This window comes from Corythoichthys intestinalis, chromosome 17 (genome assembly GCF_030265065.1).
Source record: "Corythoichthys intestinalis isolate RoL2023-P3 chromosome 17, ASM3026506v1, whole genome shotgun sequence".
Classification (NCBI taxonomy): Eukaryota; Metazoa; Chordata; class Actinopteri; order Syngnathiformes; family Syngnathidae; genus Corythoichthys; species Corythoichthys intestinalis.
The window spans coordinates 5,337,888-5,360,465 of NC_080411.1; the positions used below are offsets into that span (position 1 = coordinate 5,337,888).

A 22,578-nucleotide genomic window follows, 5' to 3' on the forward strand; every position below is an offset into this window, starting at 1 on the left:
TTGTTGCCCTGGCTGTGTGTTTGGGATCATTGCCATGCTGAAAGACCCAGCCACGTCTCATCTTCAATGCCCTCGCTGATGGAAGGAGATTTTCACTCAAAATCTCTCGATACATGGCCCCATTCATTCTTTCCTTTACACAGATCAGTTGTCCTGGTCCCTTTGCAGAAAAACCGCCCCAAAGCATGATGTTTCCAACCCCATGCTTCACAGTGGGTATGGTGTTCTTGGGAGGCAATTCAGTATACTTTCTCCTCCAAACACGAGAACCTGTGTTTCTTCCAAAAAAGTTTTATTTTGGTTCCATTTGACCATAACACATTCTCCCAATCCTCTTCAGGATCATCCAAATGCTCTCTAGCGAACCGCAGACGGGCCTGGACGTGTACTTTCTTCAGCAGGGGGACACGTCTGGCAGTGCAGGATTTGAGTCCCTGGCGGCGCATTGTGTTACTGATAGTAGCTTTGTTACTGTGGTCCCAGCTCTCTGTAGGTCATTCACTAGGTCCACCCGTGTGGTTCTGGGATTTTTGCTCACCGTTCTTGTTATCATTTTGACGCCACGGGGTGAGATCTTGCATGGAGCCCCAGATCGAGGGAGATTATCTGTGGTCTTATATGTCTTCCATTTTCTAATAATTGCTCCCACAGTTGATTTCTTGACACCAAGCATTTTACCGATTGCAAATTCAGTCTTCCCAGCCTGGTGCAGGTCTACAATTTTGTCTCTAGTGTCCTTCGACAGCTCTTTGGTCTTGGCCATAGTGGAGTTTGGAGTGTGACTGACTGAGATTTTGGATAGTTGTCTTTTATACTGATAATGAGTTAGATTACTACTGCTGGTTAGATTTTGTTTTCCATTACAGAGCCGCCGGTGTGGGTGTTCCCATCACCGCACCTGCGGCTAATTCCAGCAACTCAACATTTGTACGTTTATAACGCCGGCAATCCAAGCCAACGTTGCCGAGATATTTGCTTGCTGTTCGCCATTTGACACCTGTACTTTCGAGACTCGTTGGATTTGCTAGTTTATGCGTAAGCTGTTTTGTCGTTCGGTGATTCCTCTACCTTGTGCAGGTATTGAGTGTAATTAATTTTGTTAACTTGTTGGCTCGCTGCCCACCGCTTAGTGTGATTTGATCCCCGTCGACCTCTTGTCACGGACTCCTTTTGTTATTCTCCCCTTTTCCGTGATCGCGTGTTTTTTAGTTGTGTTAAAAACCCTTATTACTATTCCCTGTTTCTTGTCTGCTCTTTGGTCCAATCTTGTGTTCCGCGTTCGCGGATCGTAACATTGTATGTCATCCATTTTCTAATAATTGCTCCCACAGTTGATTTCTTTACACCAAACGTTTTACATATTGCAGATTCAGTCTTCCCAGCCTGGTGCAGGTCTACAATTTTGTCTCTGGTGTCCTTCGACAGCTCTTTGGTCTTGGCCATAGTGGAGTTTGGAGTGTGACTGACTGAGGTTGTGGATAGGTGTCTTTTATACCAATAATGAGTTAAAACAGGTGCCATTAATACAGGTAACGAGTGGAGCCTCGTTAGTCCTCATTAGAAGAAATTAGACCTCTTTGACAGCCAGAAATCTTGCTTGTTTGTAGGTGACCAAGTACTTAATTTCCACTGTGATTTGGAAATAAATTCTTTAAAAATCAAACAATGTGATTTTCTGGGTTTTTTTTCCCACATTCTGTCCCTTATGGTTGAGGTTTACCCATGTTGACAATTACAGGCCTCTCTAATATTTTCAAGTAGGAGAACTTGCACAATCGGTGGTTGACTAAATACTTATTTGCCCCACTGTACTTGCCGTGTGAGTACACCCTGGGAGACGTACTTGCAGTTGCCATATGGGTACACGGAGGGAGACGTACTTGCTGTACGAGTAACATGCAAGGACACATACTTGCCGTACAAGTAACACACAAGGACACGTACTTGCCATAAAAGTACATGCAAGGACACGCACTTGCTGTATACGTGCTTATAGCAATCATCTTTTAATTTTTTTCCCCTCATTTTTGTATTGGCTGTCTAGTCGTCTGTATTTTAAAAATTGATTTTTAAAACAAATTTTCATTCTGTCTAATATTTACCACTGCTTCAATAAGGTATCACAAAAGAATGATGATAATGCATTTTTCCCCACTATTTTGTAGGCATCCCTGTTCCTAAAACAACTTTTCATCCGGCACATGGTCCGCAAATATGTGCAAGGTATTACTGAGGAGAGGAAAGCGCAAGTATGTTATGTTTACATTATCAACTGTTTTAACGAGTGGCAAATAATAAAAATAGTAATTATATGATATTTAAACATTGCTTTGTTTTACATTACAGCTTTTATTGAAAGCCCAGACAAGCTCCATGTTCAAGGGAAAGAAGGAGAACTATGCGTTCAGTGTGTGCTTACCCTTTGTGGACACCAGGATAGGCAAGATTCAGATACTTTTATTTTTTTCAATACAGGTGCTATGAAATGGTGACCATGTCAAAGAATAAAAATGTAGACAAAGTAAACGTAGAAAACACATTTGGCACACTTTTATGCCATCTCTTATTTATTCCACCCCAAATAATGTATCAGGGAGCACCCACATTTTTCAACAATACTGGTTGTGACAGCACAACCAGTATTGATGATCATGTACTAGCTTTCTAGTGCTGCATGAGCTAGTACATGTTGACGGAACGATAGAACGGTTACACAGCAACAAGAGACTAGAAAGCCAATAGATAGCATGCTCGCAGACTGCAGAAATCTGTAGTTGTTCAGGCTGTGACACGATTGTCTTTTTTAGTGGGCGGAGCCAAAGTGGCTGAGAAAGGAAGACTAATTAGGATCTAATTTCATTACTAAGCCTTATCTGTCACTTGCTGTAGTATTTCACAGCACCTTTAAAATCAACATATACAGCATAATTTTGAAAAATATATTATTTTACTTTATACAGTTGTGGTCAAAAGTTTACATACACTTGTGAAGAACATAATGTCATGGCTCTCTTGAGTTTCCAGTTATTTCTACAACTCTGATTTTTCTCTGATAGAGTGATTGGAACAGATACTTCTTTGTCACAAAAAACATTCATGAAGTTTGGTTCTTTTATGACTTTATTCAAAAATATACATACAGCAGCGCTAATATTTGGTAACATGTCCCTTGGCCATTTTCACTTCAATTAGGCGCTTTTGGTAGCCATCCACAAACTTCTGGCAAGCTTCTGGTTGAATCTTTGAACACTCCTCTTGACAGAATTGGTGCAGTTCAGTTAAATTTGATGGATTTCTGACATGGACTTGTTTCTTCAGCATTGTCCACAAGTTTAAGTCAAGACTTTGGGAAGGCCATTCGAAAACCTTAATTCTAGCCTGATTTAGCCATTCCATTACCACTTTTGATGTGTGTTTGGGATCATTGTCCTGTTGGAACACCCAACTGCGCCCAAGACCCAATCTTCGGGCTGATGACGTTAGGTTATCTTGAAGAATTTGAAGGTAATCCTCCTTCTTCATTATCCCATTTACTCTCTGTAAATCACCAGTTCCATTGGCAGCAAAACAGCCCCACAGCATAATACTACCACCACCGTGCTTGACGGTAGGCATGGTGTACTTGGGGTTAAAGGCCTCACCTTTTATCCTCCAAACATATTGCTGGGCATCGTGGCCAAACGGCTCGATTTTTGTTTCGTCTGACCACAGAACTTTCCTCCAGAAGGTCTTATCTTTGTCCATGTGATCAGCAGCAAACTTCAGTCGAGCCTTAAGGTGCCGCTTTTGGAGCAAGGGGTTCCTTCTTGCACGGCAGCCTCTCAGTCCATGGAGATGCAAAACACGCTTGACTGTGGACACTGACACCTGTGTTCCAGCAGCTTCTAATTCTTGGCAGATCTTCTTTTTGGTGATTCTCGGTTGAATCTTCACCCTCCTGACCAATTTTCTCTCAGCAGCAGGTGATAGCTTGCGTTTTCTTCCTGATCGTGGCAGTGACAAAACAGTGCCATGCACTTTATACTTACAAACAATTGCTTGCACTGTTGCTCTTGGGACCTGCAGCTGCTTTGAAATGGCTCCAAGTGACTTTCCTGACTTGTTCAAGTCAATGATTCGCTTTTTCAGATCCATGTATGTATATTTTTGACCCAGCAGATTTGATCACTTTTTCTGTTAACCCATATTAAAGTCATAAAAGAACCAAACTTCATGAATGTTTTTTGTGACAAAGAAGTATCTGTTCCAATCACTCTATCGGAGAAAAATCAGAGTTGTAGAAATAACTCAAGAGAGCCATGACATTATGTTCTTCACAAGTGTATGTAAACTTTTGACCACAACTGTATTTAATTGAATACATTTTTTTCACTATGGCTGTAATCAACTGTTAAAAAAAAAAATTTTTTTTTTTTGCATTATGTATTTTTGTAGTGTGTTTTCTTATGTATGCGCCATTGTTATTGTGATGTTATGTTTATTTATTATTTATTTTCCGAAAAATAATAATAGACAATACTGTAATGATAATAATTTCTAAAATGGTAATCTACACACCTTTTGAACTGTATTTTTGATCCTTTACATTTTTCATGTTTGTTTTATTTGATCTATTGTAGGAAAAAAAATCCTATCACTTGTTAACTAATTTATTTATAAATTTTTTAAATTGATTTTGTGACATCACACAGACCCATTTTTACTTGTATTAGGTATAAAAGACATGAATATGAAAGTGCTGCAGATGATTCAACATGAGAACATTAAGGTAAACTAACAACTTACACAGTATTAATCATTCAAATGACTGTGTTGAAAAACCTTATACCGTATTTTTCGGACTATAAGTCGCAGTTTTTTTCATAGTTCGGCTGGGGTTGCGACTTATACTCTAAAGCTACTTATGCATGAAATTATTAATACATTATTAGATCATTTCACTTGTTATTTTGGTGTTTTGGAGTGACACTGATGATTTGGTAAACTTGTTAGCATGTTCTTTATGCTATTGTTATCTGAATAACTCTTAATAGCTGTGTTACGCTAACATACCGGCCACGTTCGCATTTCGTTGATCACGCATCATGTAACATTATCATACTGTACACTTATTCAGCATGTTGTTCTCTACTGTATTTTTATTTTAAATTGCCTTTCAAGATGACATATCTGTTCTATGTGTTGGATTTTATCATGTAAATTTCCCCCCAAAAATGCAACCTCTACTCCGGTGCGACTTATATATGTCTTTTTTTCCTCTTCGTTGAGCATTTTATGGCTGGTGCGACTTATAGTCCGAAAAATACGATAATCCTAATGTAGCTTTATATGGATATGTTGTGTGCTTCTTGCCACCCACAGTACAGCGTTCCGGTGGTGAAGTACGACCGCAATGGCTTTCGGCCCCGTCCTCGGCAACTGGTCTTCACTCGGGAAGCCGCCTACCTGGTGGAGGAAGCCAAGATCAAGCAGAGGATCCATTATGGCTCACTCAAAGGTCAACCTCGAGCCAACACTAGTTGAGGAGTTTCGCCATGACGGGAAGTTTCAACATGCCCGTTTCGCCTTTAGGAGTTTCTGTGAGCAACCTGAGTGACAACTTCCTGATTCTCCATGTTACATGTGATGACATCAAACAGAAGGTAGAATAAGGAATTGGCTTTATTTTCTGTATAATATCATTGAAGTCGAGATACTGTAGTTGGAAGAAAAGTCAGCCAATTACGTAACAGGACACATTAAAAAGTCTCAAAGACCCATGTTCGAATTTGAACCGAAAGTCAGCCAAATTGTTGTAAAGTCCCCATTTTGGGAGAACAAATTCCTACTTGGCGGGAAAATATCGCCAAGCAGGTGTACTAACTAGAAGAGGTGTGCATCGGCACTTCCCTCACGATTCGATTCGATTACAATTCGGAGGACCACGATTCAATTCGATACGATTCAGAGGGTCACGATTCGATTCGCTTCGATTTGGCAATGCATCGCGATGCATTAAAGCCTGGAATGCATTGAAATTCTAAAGCAAAGCATATTTTTCGTGAATCATGAGGCAACACAAGCGGTCAGACAAAAAACAACTTTTTATTGGCTCCTGTGTCACTCCTGGTTGAAGTCAAATGAAAATACATTCATAAATATACAGTATATTAAAAAAAAAAAACAGATCACAGCGTTTAATTAGTGCTTTGAATGAGACCTGGGCTTTCTCTCTTTTTTTTTTTTACACACACAGTAGCAGCCTTTCACACAGTGCAACATCTGAACTCCTGTGCAAAATCAGTAATAGATAGTACAGGTTGTATATCTATAGATAGATAGATATTAATAATGGCTTTTAAGCACTTCAAATGTAATAATTATGATAAGTTTTAAACATGGTACTGTCCTACCGAGATATTTTTTTTAAACAAGAATGAAGTCGAAAAATGCTTGTCTTTATTAAATGCTTCATTGAGTGAGTCTACTCAAATCCGCTCAAGCTCACTTACACACAATGAGCTGCCACAGCAACTGTTTAACAAGTTAAATGAATACGCATGCGGCGCTGTGAAGTTTCGGCTTACAAGCGTCTCTGGCAAGATCAAAGATCACCCCTAAACTTAACAGAAGAGGCATGCTCATAATGAGTTCCTATATTTTCCTTGTAGGGCGATCTTGTTCTGCAGTGTGACTTCCTGTTTGAGGCCCTGACCAAGCTCACCACAATTATTGACAAAAGTGAAGTTATCCGGGTGGTCCAGGGCAGGTACGTTGGACAAGAGAAAGCACTTTAAGCACCTGACAAATCTTCATTTGAAATGAAATTCCAACATTTGTCGAGTACAGTGTGCGATTCGACATTCAGCCGGGCAGAGAAGGCGTGGTCGACTTCAGGAGTGGGCAGGAGTCTGTGGTCTACAGGGCCAAAAATGGACATTTGACGGTGGTGGGTTTTGTTTTAATCTATTCCTCAAACCGCCTTTTGTTTAAAACAACAGCCATTAAGCATGCCTGTTGCTGAATATTCTCTTTAGGAATCCACAAGCACCAAATCCAGATGATTCAGGACACAGCTGCTCACTAACCCTGCAACAGCCATGCTGGTTTAAGATTATTTTGCCAATTTTTAGTGAAGAAACGACTAGTAGACTCCTAGCAAATAAATATGAAAAATTAGACTTTAGTAATATACAGTAGCATTGTCTAAAATTTGTCCTTGTCTGAAATTGTCACCATGTGGGATTATTTGTAATATATGGGAAGTGTTTTGCTGCCTCCTAGTGGACGTCTGTGCGCTCTCATTCACATCACTCAAATACTTCAGCACAAAATATACTGTTTTTTTTTTCACTTTTCTTTCTTTTTTTTAAGGCGCTATTAAGACAATGGACTTCTTTGACTCATTAGTAAATTAACTCGGTGTTAACTCCCACCTCCAGCCCTAAAAAATAGCACAGAGCAGGGATAGACCCTTACCACAGGCGGAGTTTGACTTTTGGGGCAGGGGGGGCACAACATGTTAATGACCCAAAAACGCAGTGTCAGCAATAAAATTGACTTAAAAGAATATTTATAATAATAAGTTGACAATGAGCGTTTTTTGTTTCCCATCAATCTTGAGGGGAATTCTAAATCAGGCTGTTTAGGCAGTACTTTTCGCCAAGAACGTCATCCATTGAATTTGGTACGCCCGCGGGTGTCGTGCCAATGTGGTTACCCCAGTCAAAAATTGTATCCCCTGGGTGAAGCCCAATGGAGGTAGATTTGTGTCTTTATTATTCAATCAAAAAAAAAAAGTGTTTGAATGCAAAAATTAATTTGAAACTCAAAAAAAATGCATGTGAAAGCAATTTTTCTTTGATGAATTTTTAATTTTATTTATTTATTTATTTTGATTAAAGCAACTTTTTGATTAAAATAATGTTGATTTGTGTTTGGGTCACATTTTGGCTAGGACATTATTGACATTATTCAATAAAAAAAAAAAAAAGTTGCTTTAAAAAATAGATTTTCAAAAAGAAAAAGCACTTCAATCAAAAAAAGAAAAATTTCAATCATAGAAAAAATTTTTGGAATGCGAAAAAATATTTGAGATTGAAAAATTTGTATTTGAACACTTAATTTTTCATTTGAAAGTTTTCTTTGATTGAAGCAATCCTTTCTGTGTTTGGGCCATATTATGATTAGGACATTTGTGTCTAAATCATTCAATCCCCTAAAAAGTTGCTTCAATTAAAATTAAAAAAAAAAAAAGAAAAGAAAAGAAAAAAATAATAAATTTTTTTTTTTTTTCTCTCTAATATATGTATGTATATATTAAATTATATGCAAAGCAAAGGACTGCCTAAGGTGCTCAAAAATAATTTCGACCCATTATATATATATATATATATTTTTTTTTTCATTTCATTCATTTTTTTGCAGTTTTATAGCTTTACAACTTTTATATATATGTATAGGAAAGTCAATACATGCAATGAGACTTCTCGGCCACCATGAGGGGCCTGGCCTCCCTGCAACTTCTAAAATCCGCTTATGGCCCTTACGCATAAACCCCTAACTGCCCCCTTATTCCGCCAAAACCTAACCCCTGCTTTTGACAGTGATAGATGTCCAATCCATTTTGGCTGAGTGTTCCACTACTATTTATAATACTAAAAACAACTAGAAACTGCAATTTCAGGAGAAATTACAATAGGGCTTTGCTGTGGTAGATACAGATCTCTCAGGTCACTTCCTGTTGATTTGGGGACATTTCGGGGACACGTCCTGTTGAATGGTTGTCAATGGCATAGACCTACATGGGTGCCAGTTGAATGTTAATGGGATGTAATGGCAAGTTTTTGGTCAAAAATCACAACCACATAGGTTTTTCTGCCATTGAAATAGCATATATTTAAAATGACATTCTACAAAAAGTGATATATGGCGGAAAACACAGACAAGGCTGAAAAAGCAGTTTCTGCTCTTGCATTCCTCTTTGAAAGAAACTGCTGTATTTTAAGCCAAAACAACTGTTGTGTTTGATAGAACTATATCTCTATATGCTGCCATAGCAGATTTATGGTGCATTAAGCCCCCAAATTATTTTTAATCTGCCCGTTTCACCCTCAAAACCCCAGTTTACAGACGTCGTGCAACTGTTTTTGTTTTAACCCAGCTATGAAAACAAGTAATTATATTTATTATTCAAAATGTCTGTCATTTTTAGCTTAGAATCATTAATTGATGTCTAATATTTTGTTTAAAAAAAAAAACGACTTTAAAAAATTATTCACTCGTATGTTTTAAAATTTTAATTTTTTGTCAAGAATCAACAACAAGTGGGACACAATCGTGAAGTGGAACAAAATTTATTGGATAATTTAAACTTTTTTAACAAATAAAAAACTGAAAAGTGGGGCGTGCAATATTATTCGGCCCCCTTGCGTTAATACTTTGTAGCGCCACCTTTTGCTCCAATCACAGCTGCAAGTTGCTTGGGGTATGTTTCTATCAGTTTTGCACATCGAAAGACTGACATTCTTGCCCATCCCTTGCAAAACAGCTCGAGCTCAGTGAGGTTGGATGGAGAGTGTTTGTGAACAGCAGTCTTCAGCTCTTTCCACAGATTCTCGATTGGATTCAGGTCTGGACTTTGACTTGGCCATTCTAACACCTGGATACGTTTATTTTTGAACCATCCCATTGTAGATTTGGCTTTATGTTTTGGATCATCCATCTCCGTCCCAGTCTCAGGTCTTGTGCAGATACCAACAGGTTTTCCTCCAGAATGTTCCTGTATTTGGCTGCATCCATCTTCCCGTCAATTTTAACCATCTTCCCTGTCCCTGCTGAAAAAAAGCAGGCCCAAACCATGATGCTGCCACCACCATGTTTGACAGTGGGGATGGTGTGTTTAGGGTGATGGGCTTTGTTGCTTTTACGCCAAACATATCCTTTTGCATTGTGGCCAAAAAGTTCAATTTTGGTTTCATCCGACCAGAGCACCTTCTTCCACATGTTTGGTGTGTCTCCCAGGTGGCTTGTGGCAAACTTTAAAGGAGACTTTTTATGGATATCTTTGAGAAATGGCTTTCTTTTTGCCACTCTTCCATAAAGGCCAGATTTGTGCAGTGTACGACGTATTGTTGTCCTATGGACAGACTCTCCCACCTCAGCTGTAGATCTCTGCAGTTCATCCAGAGTTATCATGGGCCTCTTGGCTGCATCTCTGATCAGTTTTCTCCTTGTTTGAGAAGATTTGCAGTGGTCTGATGCTCCTTCCATTTCAATATGATGGCTTGCACAGTGCTCCTTGAGATATTTAAAGCTTGGGAAATCTTTTTGTATCCAAATCCGGCTTTAAACTTCTCCACAACAGTATCTCGGACCTGCCTGGTGTGTTCCTTGGTTTTCATAATGCTCTCTGCACTTTAAACAGAACCCTGAGACTATCACAGAGCAGGTGCATTTATATGGAGACTTGATTACACACAGGTGGATTCTATTTATCATCATCGGTCATTTAGGACAACATTGGATCATTCAGAGATCCTCACTGAACTTCTGGAGTGAGTTTGCTGCACTGAAAGTAAAGGGGCCGAATAATATTGCACGCCCCACTTTTCAGTTTTTTATTTGTTAAAAAAGTTGAAATTATCCAATAAATGTTGTTCCACTTCACGATTGTGTCCCACTTGTTGTTGATTCTTGACAAAAAAATTAAATTTCATATCTTTATGTTTGAAGCCTGAAATGTGGCGAAAGGTTGCAAGATTCAAGGGGGCCGAATACTTTTGCAAGGCACTGTATATATACATATATATATATATATATATATATATTTATATAAAATCTTTTTTAATTCAGTTTTAATTGTTTCGTTCTATTACTTGAATCTCTCAAGATTGTTAAAATTGATCTTAAACATTCAGATGACCAAATATGTTAAAAAACACACAGGCTCCCACAGGGTGTCCTAATTTCTTCACATGACTGTACAGTATATAGTGCACTTACATTTACATTATGACTTGCATTGTTTCATTAGTGATTTACCTCAGAGTAAACTCACTGACCTGCCCGGCATTTGTAAACACATGCGTGGTGTGAATGACAGCGTTTGACTAAGAAGTGTAATCTTGAATGATATCCTCATAGATCAAAAAGATGTTCCAGCTCAGCCCTATTAAAAGAGCAAATAAAACTTAGAGCGGTATCAAAGGTGAAATGCCCGAGTGCTGTTTTCTCTGTTGACGAGCGTGAAAGAAAAGAGGCCAAGAGTCCAACGATGTGCAAATGAGCCTTCAAGCGTGTTATCATTACGAGTTTGAGTTGATGATTGAATATTAGCGAAAGGGGACGGACAAGCGGGCCAAGGTTTATTGGGAGACAAGAGGAAGCAGCTCATGCTCAACTTGTCAATTTAAGATGGAAACTAGCTCAACCGTCGTCTTCGCTCTTCTTCTCTTGTCCATTGGCGGGACCCTGGGTAAGTGTCAATTATGGTGGTAATGGATTTTGGTTAAAATCTCTTGCAAGAACCGCGAAAATCATTTTAGGATTTGTCATAAATTATATAAATCATTTATCTACAGTGGTATGAAAAAGTATCTGAACCTTTTGGAATTCCTCACATTTCTGCATAAAATCACCATCAGATGTGATCTGACATCTGTCAAAATCACTCAGATGAAAAAACAGTGTCTGCTTGAACTAAAACTACCCAAACATTTATTTGTTTTCATAATTTAATGAGGGTAGTATGCTAACAATGACACAAGGGGGAAAAAATTAAGTGAACCATCCCATTTATTTTGTGCCCCTGACCCTTTGGCAGCAATAACTTCAACCAGACGCTCCCTGTAGCTGCAGATGAGCATATCGAACAGGACTAATCTTGGCCCATTTTTCTCTACAAAACGGATGTAGTTCAGTCAGATTCCTGAGATGTCTGGCATGAATCGCCGTCTTTAGGTCATTCCACAGCATCAAGTCATGAACTTTGACTTGGCCACTCCAGAATGTGTGTTTTGTATTCCTGAAACCATTCAGAAGTTGATTTACATATGTGTTTTGGATCACTCTCTTGTTGCAGCATCCATCCTCTTTTAGCTTCAACGGTCTGACAGACGGCCTCAGGTTTTTCTACAAAACACCCTGATAAACCCTTGAATTTCCATTCTTCCATTAATGATTGCAAGTTGTCCAGGCCCTGAGGCAGCAAATCTTGATGCTCCCTCCACCATGCTTCACGGGGGGGATGAGGTGTTGATATTGGTGAGCTGTTCCATTTTTCCTTCACACATGATGTTGTTTGTTACTCCCAAACAATTCAACATTGGTTTCTTTAATCCACAAAATATTTTGCCAAAACCTCTGTGGAGTGTCCAAGTGCATTTTTGCGAACATTAAATGAGCAACAATGTTTTTTGTTTTTTTTTTAGACAGCAGTGGCTTCCTCCGTGGAGTCCTCCCATGAACACCATTCTTGGGCATAGTTGATGTGTGCACAGAGATATTTGACTGTGCCAGTGATTTCTGTAAGTCTTTAGCAGACACTCTAGGGTTCTTTTATACCTCTCTGAGTATTCTGCGCTGAACTCTTGGCATCATCTTTGGTGGACGGCCACTCCTTGAGAGAGAAGTAACAGTAATAAACTCTTTCCATTTGTAGACATCGCTGACTGTCGATTGATGAACATCTTCGAGACTTTTAAAGATGGTTTTGTATCCTTTCCCAGCTTTATCCAAATCAACATTCCTTTATTGCAGGTCTTCAGACAACTCTTTTAACCCAGCCATGATGCACATTAGAGAATGTATCTCATCAAGACAATTTTTACCAGGTGTGTGTTTAGTGGGCATGGCAGCTTTAAACCACTCATCAGTGATTGGGCACACACGTGATTTAAATTGTTTGGTAAAAATCGGTTTGAATTGCTCTTTAAGTCTCCTGAGGCAGAGAGTTCACTTACTTTTCCTCTTCTGTCATTGTTTGCATGCTATCCTCATTAAAATATGAAAACCTATTTATGTTTGGGTGGCTTTAGTTAAAGCAGACAGTTTTTACATCTGTGTTATTTTGACAAAGATCAGATCACATTTGATGGTGATTTTATGCAGAAATGTGAGAAATTCCAAAAGGTTCAGATACTTTTTTATACCACTGTAGATATCAGTCATATCACATTATATATGATACATACGAATACATGATTATTATGAATAGGGGTAGGACTTGTTGGGTGGGAGGAGTTAATAACAATTAATGAATTACGGAAGATTTAAAGAGTTAATGAATAAATAGAGCATTTGAATGATGTATGAATAGTGTTATCCAAATGCTTCCTTGAATATACAGTAAGTATTTAGTCAACCACTATTTGTGCAAGTTCTCCCACTTGAAAATATTAGAGAGGCCTGTAATTGTCAACATGGGTAAACCTCAACCATGAGAGACAGAATGGGGGGGGGGGGGGGGGGGACCAGAAAATCACAGTTTGATTTTTAAAGAATTTATTTGCAAATCATGGTGGAAAATAAGTATTTGGTCAATACCAAAAGTTCATCTCAATACTTTGTCATGTCCCCTTTGTTGGCAATAACGGAGGCCAAACGTTTTTTGTAACTCTTCCCAAGCTTTTCACACACTGTTGCTGGTATTTTGGCCCATTCCTCCATGCAGATCTCCTCTAGAGCAGTGATGTCGTTGGGCAACACTGACTTTCAACTCCCTCCTCACCCCGTGGCATCAAAATGATAACAAGAACGGGGAGCAAAAATCCCAGAACTACACGGGGGGACCTAGTGAATGACCTACAGAGAGCTGGGACCTCAGTAAGAAAGGCTACTATCAGTAACACAATGCGCCGCCAGGGACTTAAATCCTGCACTGCCAGACGTGTCCCCCTCCTGAAGAAAGTACATGTCCAGGCCCGTCTGCGATTCGCTAGAGAGCATTTGGATGATCCAGAAGAGGACTGGGAGAATGTGTTATGGTCAGATGAAACCAAAATAGAACTTTTTGGGTTGAAACACAGGTTCTCTTGTTTGGAGGAAAAAGAATACTGAATTGCACCATACCCACTGTGAAGCATGGGGGTGGAAACATCATGCTTTTGGGCTGTTTTTCTGCAAAGGGACCAGGATGACTGATCTGTGTGAAGGAAAGAATGAATGGGGCCATGTATCGAGAGATTTTGAGTGAAAATCTCCTTCCATCAGCAAGGGCATTGAAGATGAGACTTGGCTGGGTCTTTCAGCATGGCAATGATCCCAAACACACAGCCAGGGCAAGAAAGGAGTGGCTTCGTAAGAAGCATTTCAAGGTCCTGGAGTGGCTGAGCCAGTCTCTTGTCTGGTACACCAGACTCACCGCTGTTCCAGCTATTGAGTCTGGCCACCATTCAGCGGATACAATTTCCAGGGCGGAGCAAGCCACAGACAGCGGAGTGGACCAATCAGTGACGGGCAGACGTGACGTAAGTAAAACGACGAGGGCAGGACGAGGGACTTGCGTGCGAAAGGAAACATACGAGGAGAGCGGAGTTTATTCAACATGGCTAGCGCGAGAGAGACTGTTGTCAATGACTCGTGTCGATGTGTTTTTGATCATTTAAAACTGATTTTACCGTGGATTGGAACATATTCTCGGCTCTCCTGTTCACCATCCGTGTTGTTGTGGAGACGACTTCCGACGCGCAAGAGTGACGTTGCTCGTTAAGAACACGTCACGCAAATAAACGAATCTGATTTGTCGATTGATTTTGTACCTGCTCAAGAGGCCGTTAATGGGCTGGGTCCCAGACTTTTCTCTCAGTGTTTGAAAAATACAGGGAGAACAGTCTGGCCGTGCCAGGCAAGCCAGTCTCCAGGTCTCAACCCCACAGAAAATCTGTGGAGGGAGTTGAAAGTCAGTTTTGCCCAATGACAGCCCCAAAACATCACTGCTATAGAGGAGATCTGCATGGAGGAATGGGCCAAAATACCAGCAACAGTGTGTGAAAAGCTTGTGAAGAGTTACAGAAAATGTTTGGCCTCCATTATTGCCAACAAAGGGTACATAACAAAGTATTGAGATGAACTTTTGGAATAGACCAAATACTTATTTTCCACCATGATTTGCAAATAAATTCTTTAAAAATCAAACAATGTGATTTTCTGTTTTTTTTTTTTCCACATTCTGTCTCTCATGGTTGAGGTTTACCCATGTTGACAATTACAGGCCTCTGTAATATTTTCAAGTGGGAGAACTTGCACAAATAGTGGTCGACTAAATACTTATTTACCCCACTGTATTTACATTTCAAAAACCAGAAGCCATTCATTTACGAATGTGATTGCACTTTAGTTAACATATTTAAATTTTCAGATATTAAGATATGAATGAGGCAAAATAACATGCTTTTTCTCTCAAATATGTTGTCATAATCATTTGTTTCAGATGTACTGTAATTATTTTCTGTATAAAAATTCATTTGGCGTTCAAAAAGTCTTTTTTCAAACTTGAGTCTTGAAAAAGAGGGGGTCGTCTTTTAATCAGGGCTGTCTTATATTCGGGCCAATACGGTAATTGTGATTCAGGTGCATCGTGCGAGGGCAAATGCGGGCAAACGTTGAGCGAGTGCTCGTGTCGGCCGACCTGCGCTTCCCTGGAGACTTGCTGCTCCGACTACAAGGAATTCTGTGTAGAATTCTCCCCACATTCGGGATCCATTTTGGGTGGCACCAATTTTCTCATCCTCCACTCCACGTTCAACAAAAGCGCCCACATTGTGTGCAAGTATGACTTTTATCCTTTGTGTGCTCGTCTTTTTTGCTTTTGGCCGAGGAGCCGTACACTTATTTTAGATTCATGGCAACAAAAAATCAAGTCGTAGAGTGGCAAAACATTTTACTCAAGTATTCCGTGAAAAGAATACTCAAGCAATGAGTGACAATGTCTGATTTTTTTTTTTAACAAGGGTATTTTTTTTCCTCAGCACAATTTCACCCATATAAACTGTTATTATTATACAATACTACAACCTATTACATGACAATATGAGGCCAAAAAAAATCATAAGAATAATCGAATTTGGACTAGAAAGATCCACAGAAATAAAACGTACATGAGTGCCCTCTAGTGGAGAAAACATTTCCTACACTGAATTTAAAACAAATCATATCTGCGGTTTTCTGTGGTGTGTCGGTGCCAAATAAAACCAAATATATAAAATATCTTGATATTTGCAGATTTGATGACGACATTGCTACGACAGGCTACGTGGACGAAAGCCAGCGAGGCCACTGCATCTCTCCCCTCTTGTATCAAACGGGTTGGGTTTCTGTGCAAATCTCCTCCGATGGCATCGTTTTTAACAGACACGGATCGTGGCTGTCAGGTATGAATATGAAAACTCAATTTTCATTAAAAGAAAAATAGCTTTTTAATCAATTTCATTGGGACAAATCATACAATTTCTTTAATTTTTTGGCATAGACATGTTGAATGATACAAATCAATCTTTTAATTTAGAAAAGTTTCATATACAGTGGGGCAATAAAGTATCAACCACTTATTGTGCAAGTTCTCCCACTTGAAAATATTAGAGAGGCCTGTAATTGTCAACTTGGGTAAACCTCAACCATGAGAGACAGAATCTGGAGAAAAAAACCCAGAAAATCACATTGTTTGATTTTTAACAGCCCTAGTTAAAATATTTGACGCAATTAACGCACAAATGCCCCGCTCAAACATATTAAAATGACAGCACAGTGAAATGTGTACTTGTTGTGTTTTTCGGAGTTTGGTCGCCCTCTGCTGGCGCTTGGGTGCGACTGATTTTATAGGCTTCAGCACCCATGAGCATTGTGTAAGTAATTATTGACATCAACAATGGCGGGCTACTAGTTTATTTTTTTGATTGAAAATTTTACAAATTTTATTAAAACGAAAACATGAAGAGGGGTTTTAATATAAAATTTCTATAACTTGTACTAACATTTATCTTTTAAGAACTACAAGTCTTTCTATCCATGTATCGCTTTAACAGAATGTTTATAATGGTAATGCCATCTTGTTGATTTATTGTTATAATAAAGAAATATAGTACTTATGTACCGTGTGTTGAATGTATATAACCATCTTGTGTCTTATCTTTCCATTCCAACAATAATTTACAGAAAAATATGGCATATTTTATTGATGGTTTGAATTGCGATTAATTACGATTAATTAATTTTTAAGCTGTAATTAACTCGATTAAAAATTTGAATCCTTTGACACCCCTAATGTAAACACAATGAGCTGACGGACAATATGGCGGCACCAGTCAGGGGGCGGAGTTGTGACGTCACGTGATTGTGGTCTATAGTCAGGTGCGCCTTATAGTCTGAAAATTACAGTAAAACTTTACAATTCATCACGCAAATAATGGGAAAAAAACTTGTATAGAGCTATGAGTGTAAAAACTTTCACGTATCCTCTTGCGCAGTGCATACAGGCAAGCTGAACTCCAAATTCAAGGCGGTTTTGGTGAACTCCACCAAGTGGCAGTACTACGGCACACCTCAGGTGGGCGGAACTCTGGAGATGACCTGGAACGCCTCCCAGGTCCGAGCCCAGACAGTCAACATCGAACTGTGGGGCTACAGGGAAACGGGTGAGTCGCTCTGACCACTTTTCGGGCTGGAGCCAGATCTGATACCAAACGGCTCCTCCCCAAGGAAATCCATATTCAGATGGCTGGCGTGCCGAGTGGAAGTATCTTTACTCTCTGGCTAAGGGAAGCGCAAACAACGGCAGCTTTGCTTTCGTCCCTCGACCTTCTGCTGAGTTTTCCGACTGGGAGCTTGGAGCGATCCGGGTCAGCTCCTCTACCAACCAGGACGGATTGCAGTATGTCTGTGTGTTGTCTTGGTTGAATATTTATGCTTCTTTTTCCCTTAAATTTATGTTTCGGTGTATTATTACTAGAGTCAGCTCAGTATTTACGCTGGGTTATACAGTAAATAAAGCCTGCAGCCTTTGTGCATGGGCTGGTCACAGCAGCTGTGCTTAGTGACATCTAGAGGTGTCCAAACTAAGATGCTTGGGATTTTTTAACTGAGGAAAAGGGCCTAATCACTCGTGGTGCACAAATAAAATGATCAATAAATGAAAAATAATGAATTTTAAAGAAATAGTCACTAAGAAAAGTAATAAAACACAGAATTATAATTCTGAAGTCTGGGTCCAGTTTTGGCCTGAAGTACTCGCCAACTGCGCACCAATTACATCAAGCGTTCGTCATTGGCCAACCGTGCCTCCTGCTTTCACCCACCAATCAGATCAAGCGTTTGTTGGTTGGACAACATTAGGATATTGGTTATTGGTAGAGATGTCCCGATCGATCGGGTCCGATCACGTCATTTTCCAAGTATCAGAATCGGCAAAAAAATATCGGACATGCCTTTTTTTAATATATATTTTTTTTTTAATTTGAAATCGTTTTCTAATTGTATTTAACGTTACAGACATAATATGTTACACTTATCCAGAGTCTTTAATTTAGGCTTAAGGTAGGGTTATCAAATTTATCCCGATAACGGCGGTTATTAATTTTTAAAAAAATGTATCACGTTAATATATTTAATGCAATTAATGCATGCGCTGCACGACCCACTCACGCATTGTCACGCTGTAATGGCGCCGTTTTACCTATAGAGAGAGCTAAAAGGCAGCGTAAAATGAGTAGAGTGAATTTTGGCAGCCTTAGGAGCTTTTTTTTAAGTGGCTAAAGCCTTACAATCCCTCTCCCTATGATTAGAAATATCGTGGGAAGCAATGTGGGGAAGCAAAGTAGCAATTGATCTTTTTGTTAACACCCTATGTTATTTCCCAACGCAGAGAAGAGGTATCAATTGGTAGCAGTATGCACAGCCATGGTTGCTAAAGGCGTGTCACATCCACCCATCATGCATCTGGGCATGGCTACAGTATCATTTACTGAAAGCTCAACAAATACACTAGATGGCAATATTTAGTCACAATATACAAAGTCACAAGTCTTTCTATCCGTGGATCCCTCTCACAGAAAGAATATTAATAATGTAAATGCCATCTTGAGGATTTATTGTCATAATAAACAAATACAGTACTTATGTACAGTATGTTGAATGTATATATTCGTCCGAGTTTTATTCATGTTTTTCTTAATGTATTGGCAAAATGTATATGATCGGGAAAAATTATCGGGAATGATTGGAATTGAATCGGGAGCAAAAAAAAGCAATCAGATCGGGAAATATCGGGATCGGCAGATATTCAAACTAAAACGATCGGGATCGGATCGGGAGCAAAAAAACATGATCGGAACAACCCTAGTTATCGGTTATAAAGTCTTTATCGGACAACTCTATTTTATTGCTTTTATATATATTTTTTTTTAGGGCTGTCAAACGATTAAAATATTTAATCGAGTTAATTACAGCTTAAAAATTAATTAATCGTAATTAATCGCAATTCAAACCATCTATAAAATATGCCATATTTTTCTGTAAATTATTGTTGGAATGGAAAGATAAGACACAAGACGGATATATACAGTACATTCAACATACGGTACATAAGTACTGTATTTGTTTATTATAACAATAAATCAACAAGATGGCATTAACATTATTAACATTCTCTTAAAGCGATCCATGGATAGAAAGACTTGTAGTTCTTAAAAGATAAATGTTAGTACAAGTTATAGAAATTTTATATTAAAACATCTCTTAATGTTTTCGTTTTATTAACATTTGTAAAATTTTCAATCAAAAAATAAACTAGTAGCTTGCCATTGTTGATGTCAATAATTACACCATGCTCACTCATTGTGCTTAAACCCATAAAATCATTTTGACCCAAGCGCCAGCAGAGGGCGCCAAACACCCAAAAACAAGTAACAAGCGGACATTACTCTGCTGTCATTTTAAACTGTTTGAGCAGGGCATGTGCGTTAATTGCGTCAAATATTTTAACTCAATTAAAAAAGTTAATTAACGCCCGTTAACGCGATAATTTTGACAGCCCTAATATTTTTTATTGTTTTGAATTAAAAAAGTTAGAAATAAAAGTTTTTCATATTTTAAATTTTTAGACTTTTTTTCTGTTGAAATTTCACTATATTATTTTTTTTTTTTTAATTTTCTATATAATTTTATTTGTTATTTTAACTTGTTTAATTTTTGTAAATAATACAAATTTAAATTGAAACATTTTACAGCTTCCTTTTTAAAAACCTTACTGATTTATTTTCTTCCTTTTTTGTGTGTATTTTGTTTCCATTTTATAAATTATAAAAAGAATGATTAAAGAAATTATTTTTCTTTTATTTATTTAAAAAATTTATGTCATGTAAATTTTTGATTGATCTTCCTTACCACGTTATCCTCTTGATATATCAAGAGAATAACGTGGTAAGGAAGATATATATATATATATATATATATATATATATATATATATATATATATATATATATATATATATATATAATATATATATATTTTTTAAATTGCTTACTGATATTACAATGTTGTTCCCTCTCCTTCTGACGCGTGATGCTGCAGAAACGTGGAAGCTGCGTGGAGCGAGGATCACGCCCTGGCCTGGCACCTGGAGCAAAAGTTCCGTGACAATTCTCAGGCTTGGGCTCTGGACAAATGTTTGGCGTGGGACCAGCTTGAAATGCAGCTTCCCAACTTCCTGGACGAGATCATTGACTGCCCTTGCACCCTCGCACAGGCCCGAGCCGACACGGGAAGATTTCATGTGAGTGTTCAATTTGGAGTAGACGCCACCATTTTTTGTAGCAGTCATTGAATGCCTTCAAAGCCAACATGAATCACCCAACTCGTTTATATTTCCACTTACAGACAGATTACGGCTGTGATATGGAGAAAGGGAGCGTGTGCACATACCACCCGGGTAGCATTCACTGTGTTCGGGCTATACAAGCCAGGTAAGTAAGTTTAAAGTTAAAATATGAAACATGAAAACTTCACATTTTTCAATCAGTTGACCTTTCGCAAAAGCTCCGCGCCCCTCACTGAAATAACGGTTGCGAAGCTGACAAGCTATGTGACGCTAACGGTATATTAGGTTGACCAAACGTCCTCTTTTACCCTCACATGTCCACTTTTTACATACTGTCCAGAACGTCCGGCGGGATTTTATCAACTCATGAAAATATTCTTTGTTCATTTTATTTTATTTTTATATTTTATATATTATTATTACGGCTGTCCAAATTATCCCGTTAACGGGCGGTAATTCATTTTTTTAATTAATCACGTTAAAATATTTGACGCAATTAACGCACATGCCCCGCTCAGACAGATTTAAATGACAGTACAGTGAACTGCCCACTTTTGCTGTCCTCTGCTGGCGCTTGGGTGCGACTGATTTTATAGGCTTCAGCACCAATGAGCATTGTGTAAATAATTATTGACATCAACAATGGCGGGCTACTAGTTTGTTTTTTGATTGAAAATTTTACAAATTTTATTAAAACGAAAACATTAAGAGGGGATTTAATATAAAATTTCTATAACTTGTACTAACATTTATCTTTTAAGAACTACAAGTCTTTCTATCCATGGGTTGCTTTAACAGAATGTTAATAATGTTAATGCCATCTTGTTGATTTATTGTTATAATACACAAATACAGTTCTTATGTACCGCGTGTTGAATGTATATATCCATCTTGTGTCTTATCTTTCTATTCCAACAATAATTTACAGAAAAATATGGCATATTATATAGATGGTTTGAATTGCGATTAATTGCGATTAATTACGATTAATTAATTTTTAAGCTGTAATTAACTCGATTAAAATTTTTAATCGTTTGACAGCCCTGATATATATATATATATATATATATGTGTGTGTGTGTGTACGTATAAGGGATGCAACGATACAGTTAAGTCATGGTTCGGTACGATTTTCGATACAATTCAATACATTTAATGCTCTGAAACAGAAAATACAACTTATTATTATTATTATAATTATTATTATTTTTATTTTTTTGCTAACAAGCAAAAATAACAGTGCCATCATATAAACAAACATTTTAGCACATAAAATTTATGTGCTTACTTCTTTTTGTATAAAAGTGCTGAGAACGATTTTTACTGTTTGTAAAGTGGGGCACAATGTTGATTGCTGCAGCTCTCTTAGCAGCTATATTTACCAAAAAAGCAAAACATCCTATTTGTGGTCAGAGTCCAACTGTAACATGTGCTGAATTAACAGTATTTGCAGCATTATCTATAGTCACTGGTATGGATTGATTTGCCCTGCTTGACTTCCATTCAGTCATGGCGGTTTGTAATTCATCAATGTAGTATATGGGTTACGCGTCGCTCTGGGCTCACGCAGCTAATGGCATGGGATCTAATGTAACACATCTAGGTTGCTCTTTGATGATATCTAGTGTGTGCGCGCGAGAGTTGGCATTGGATCGAACATAGGAAATCTAGGTTGCTATTTGATGATATCTAGTGTGCGCGCTGCGCCGCTTGAGTGTTTTCACTTCTGCTCATTACTGCACAACACCAGCATATCAAAATCGACTTTCATAAACAGGAAGAGTTTG

The 22,578-nt window shown here is 38.3% G+C and overlaps 2 protein-coding genes across 3 annotated transcripts in view; both read left to right on the top strand.

Annotated features, from left to right (window-relative positions):
• myo1hb (myosin IHb) overlaps positions 1-7,831 on the top strand; it is a 48,859-nt gene extending 41,028 nt beyond the window's left edge. For both annotated transcript variants that reach the window (XM_057818449.1, XM_057818450.1), the window contains 8 exons: positions 2,166-2,249; positions 2,347-2,440; positions 4,713-4,768; positions 5,362-5,497; positions 5,572-5,642; positions 6,651-6,748; positions 6,829-6,928; positions 7,017-7,831. In XM_057818449.1, coding sequence (XP_057674432.1) covers positions 2,166-2,249; positions 2,347-2,440; positions 4,713-4,768; positions 5,362-5,497; positions 5,572-5,642; positions 6,651-6,748; positions 6,829-6,928; positions 7,017-7,043 — 666 coding nt within the window. In that variant the 3' untranslated portion in view covers positions 7,044-7,831. The remainder of the gene's footprint in view (positions 1-2,165; positions 2,250-2,346; positions 2,441-4,712; positions 4,769-5,361; positions 5,498-5,571; positions 5,643-6,650; positions 6,749-6,828; positions 6,929-7,016) is intronic.
• A 373-nt stretch (positions 7,832-8,204) lies between these two features.
• Positions 8,205-22,578, top strand: part of susd2 (sushi domain containing 2) — a 35,165-nt gene continuing 20,791 nt past the window's right edge. Inside the window, exons 1-7 of the mRNA XM_057818451.1 lie at positions 8,205-8,640; positions 15,535-15,748; positions 16,201-16,349; positions 17,442-17,609; positions 17,674-17,845; positions 20,545-20,746; positions 20,851-20,936. Coding sequence (XP_057674434.1) covers positions 8,592-8,640; positions 15,535-15,748; positions 16,201-16,349; positions 17,442-17,609; positions 17,674-17,845; positions 20,545-20,746; positions 20,851-20,936 — 1,040 coding nt within the window. The 5' untranslated portion in view covers positions 8,205-8,591. The remainder of the gene's footprint in view (positions 8,641-15,534; positions 15,749-16,200; positions 16,350-17,441; positions 17,610-17,673; positions 17,846-20,544; positions 20,747-20,850; positions 20,937-22,578) is intronic.